The sequence below is a fragment of the Cetorhinus maximus genome, chromosome 29 (genome assembly GCF_964194155.1).
Source record: "Cetorhinus maximus chromosome 29, sCetMax3.hap1.1, whole genome shotgun sequence".
NCBI classification, from domain to species: Eukaryota; Metazoa; Chordata; class Chondrichthyes; order Lamniformes; family Cetorhinidae; genus Cetorhinus; species Cetorhinus maximus.
Genome location: NC_135907.1, coordinates 12,344,978 through 12,348,794, shown reverse-complemented (window position 1 = coordinate 12,348,794; position 3,817 = coordinate 12,344,978). Strand labels below are relative to the sequence as shown.

Below are 3,817 nucleotides of genomic sequence, written 5' to 3'. Positions count from 1 at the left end.
GGATGCAGCCTTGCTGGGGCCATTACAGCAATGGTTATGGAATGCAATACAGCCAGTCTTTTAGTTCAATGTTTGTTGCAAAAAAAAAAGTCTTTAAAATCTCTCCAGCACTGTTCAAATCTACAATGGGGGGGGTTTCAAGAGGAAAAGCTCATTCCCCCATTGCTCACTTTCCAAAAGTAGTGCAGCTGCAAATGGGATAAAGTGATGCGTGACAGTGAAGATCATTGAGGAAAGTAACAAACAAGGCTCATTTAATATTTTTTTATTAAAAATTATTTAGCCAACACATGTACAAAACAACAGCTAATGCTATATTACAAGCTTTTTGCACTTTTACTACTTTTAGCTTTTCTAACTTCTTCTATCAAGCCTTTTAAATATTGAATTTCTTTCGCTAATGAGTCCACTTTCTCCTGCAGATTTTTATTCTTTTCCTCCAGTAAACTACATTCCGCAACTATAGCACCATGCTCTGCTCTCTTCTTCTGTCTGTACCGTGTCGCTGCACTTTTGTTCTGCTCCATTTTCTTCAACTTTTTCTCTAGACCTCTTGGCTCCACACCACTGACTTTTACTTTCGACAAGCTGCCTACATTTTCTGCACTAGGACGATCATATGGTTTGGGCCTTATGGGGCTAAAGTCATCTAGTGAGGATCCACTAGTTTGTGGTGATCCCTCCGACGCACTTCTGTCAAAAGACTCATCAGTGGAGTGAGGGGAACTGGTCCCAACTCCGCTGTCAGAATCCAATACTGGCCCTTCATCCACTTCTTTGCAGGAATCCTGCAGAGGCCAGGATTGAGGCAATGCATCACCATCTGAAACACTAACTTCCTTCTCTACTTCTAAGTGGAAAAAATCATCAGGGGACGAGGTTAAAGATTCTGGGATAACAGTTGGGGTACCAGGAGCCAGCTGATCTGACCCCAGGGGTGAATTTGGGAATGGCTCAAGGCCAAGATTCAAGCCAAGGTCAGCTACTTGTGGTTTTGCTGACAAGGAATCAAAAGGCAATTCTTCAAGATCACAGGAACTGTTCAAGACGGCCAACAGCTCCTCTGAGGAGGAAGAGCCATTTTCATCCACCATCAGGATATCAAAGAGATCCACCTTCTCTACCATCCAGTCCAAGCCGGTGAATGCATCCTCTGTAAAAGCAGGGAACATAAAGATTGTCAACTGCATTTGCTTACTTACAAATCTACTATTCAGAAGACTGAATGTGGCAAAACACTGCAGGTGCCAGAGTTTAAATCCAGCACAAAACAATACAAGGACATCTCCAAACATGTTTTCCAGATTAAGTGCTAATGTATAACCTAAAATACATGCCAGTCAGGTGTGGAAACACCACGACTGAGGCAGGGACTGAATAAGGGAAACCTTAGTCTTATGGGTTTGCACAACAATGCATACAAGTAAAACATGCTTCAATTTCTATAAGACACCATTTTCTGTAACGTGTTTCATCTATACTGGGTTGTGAACTAAATTTACAAGTTAACCAACTACCCATCACTCAATCTTGAGTGTCACACTAGTAGCTCTGTTAACTTACCCGCAATATTGTCTGTGTCCAGTAACGAGTCAACACACGGGCACTGGGAGGACGCATCGCTTTCCTCATTGCCACCAGACGGGAGTGGTCTGAGGCATGATTTCACCGGCCCGGCCTCCTCCAGATCTGTGTGCAGGAGACACGGGTCCCCTTCAGCCGTCAGAAACGGCGAATCGAGGAAGGACACGAAGTCCTCCATCAGGGAAGAGAAAGAATTTGGCCAAACTGACATCATCTGTCTGTATTGTTAAACTGAGATGCTCTTCGAGGAAAAACAAAGTCTTCAAGTCGAGTATTTCTATGCTGTCGACTACAGCAATGCTGAGAAGTCCATTGTGGAGCCTGGGAATAAAAGAGATCATGATGATTTTTTTTTCAAACTTATTCAAGTTCAGCATTTTAGCTTTCAGAAAAAAAAACATCTAAACCAAATCTAACGTACTAACTCCATGTCTGTACCCAACTTAAAAATGATCAGTGCATGGAGAGAGACACTGAAGAATACACAAAGCCAGATTTTAAAATAAACTCGCCATATCCCAGAAGGATAGTACCAGGTTCATCCTGCAGTCTCTGCCGTTAGGAAATTCCTGTCAGTGCGGAAGTAGTGTGTGTTCCTTCAGATTTTGTAAAGCCTTGGCAGCTTGGTTAGCTAAATCTGGTTTCAAACCATCCATGACCATTTAAATATACGGAATATATTTTTAAAAAAAGAACCGATCTAAGTTCAGGCGTATCGGCAGCAGCCACAACACCGGTTACTATCAACATCAAATTCTTAAAAAAAAAATCACTAATAAAAAGAATTGTCGGGGAAGGGCTCAATAAAATTGTCAAAGCTACAACTAGAGGCGTGTAAACCCAAGAGAGTTGCAGTGCGCGCTGGAGGGAGCACCCTGTCCATTAAAGAGTTAACCAGGAGCTTGGCGCCGGCTCAGCCACGCCCAACACAGAATGGCGGAAGGAAGGCAGCCCACTTGGATTTTTTTTCTTCACTGCTCTGCCACGTCTTACGAACAGGCAAGTGGCGCCATCTTCACCCAGCGACAAAACCCCCTCGCCGTCAGGCCACCCAAACCTCCCCAACACTTTGGCTTCTTGGTGGTGGCGGTGGGGGGGGGTTGGAAAGCATTATCCAGACCCCAGGAGGATTAGGGTTAAGGGTTTTACACTTGTCCACCAGCTTAGACCATTTCAGACAAATTCCATTACTTTTACCATTACTGTTGGTGTCAATTTCCAAGAGTAATTAATTTTTAAAAAAATTTATACCTATTTTTGCAACTTTTATTTCAAATTTCCCAGTTACAAACCATTTGCAGAATTTAATTATTTTATAAAATGTTATTACCTATTATGGAATTGATTATTGACTATTACCATATTACGACTTTTTTTTTTATATGCAATTCCAATATATTATGTGTGACTCAGATAGATAGATATATTTGACTTTACGTTTTACATTTCAACTAGCAACAATTCATTGTCTAGAGAGCGATTTAACCCAGAGGCGCCATTCCCGCCCGCCGACGGCCACGAGGTACCCGCCGAAACTGGCACATGGGGATACAGGCGGGGCTCTTTTACATCCTTTTTTTCTTGGGGGGGAAAAAAAATAAAAGACAAAACAAGGATTTAAACTTACGCCATTTTGAAGCCGGTGTGTGCTTTTTGTGCCCAGTGCTTTGCACTGATGCGTTGCTGCCGCTGCTACCTCTCTAGTGAGCCGCCATGCCGAGACCCGGGCGGATCGGATCTATCAGCTTAATCACGAACTGGCTGGTGGAGGAAATGAAGCGGAACACTCGGCGCTGCTCCTTAAATAACCCCGTCCTCACCACTCACGTATACGTCACCACTCACTCCGCCGCAGACGTCATCAGAATATAGTCCTCCCACACATTTAAAAAAAAACACATCGAAGCGCCATTTCCTTCTTTTCGTTTTAATTTATCGCGTGTTTGTGTGTGTGTTTTTTTATATATATCACCGATTCTAGCGTCGACAAATGGCATTTGGAGTAGTTTTCTTTTTGTGGGAGGGGGGGTGGGGGAAGGGGGGTGGTGGAAAAAAAAGCTGAGGGGAAAACGGTTGGTGTGAAACGGTTGGTCCTATTTGCGATCACGCGCTCGGCAGTTCCGGAGGACGGTCTCTGATTGGACAGCCAAAGAGCTTCACGTGATGGAAGGAAGCTGATTGGTGGCGAGGCGACACCGCGGCGGCCGATAGTGGGGACCGAGCCAAGTCACGT

General features: G+C 43.9%; 1 protein-coding gene across 1 annotated transcript; it reads right to left on the bottom strand.

The window, feature by feature from the left end:
- Nucleotides 1–249: 249 nt before the first annotated feature.
- LOC144669624 (cyclic AMP-dependent transcription factor ATF-4-like) lies at nucleotides 250–3,342 on the bottom strand. The gene is made up of 3 exons (XM_078532175.1): nucleotides 3,212–3,342; nucleotides 1,564–1,905; nucleotides 250–1,153 (listed from the first exon to the last, which is right to left on the bottom strand). The coding sequence occupies exons 2-3, from the start codon at nucleotides 1,796–1,798 to the stop codon at nucleotides 318–320; spliced, it is 1,071 nt and encodes a 356-aa protein (XP_078388301.1). The 5' UTR covers nucleotides 1,799–1,905; nucleotides 3,212–3,342; the 3' UTR covers nucleotides 250–317.
- Nucleotides 3,343–3,817: the final 475 nt, after the last annotated feature.

Excerpts from the sequence above, each read along its gene's own strand:
- LOC144669624 (XM_078532175.1), bottom strand. The coding sequence starts at position 1,798 with ATGATGTCAGTTTGGCCAAATTCTTTCTCTTCCCTGATGGAGGACTTC. Across the intron at positions 1,154-1,563 it reads GGACACAGACAATATTGCGG|AGGATGCATTCACCGGCTTG; the intron begins GTAAGTTAACAG and ends CTGCTTTTACAG.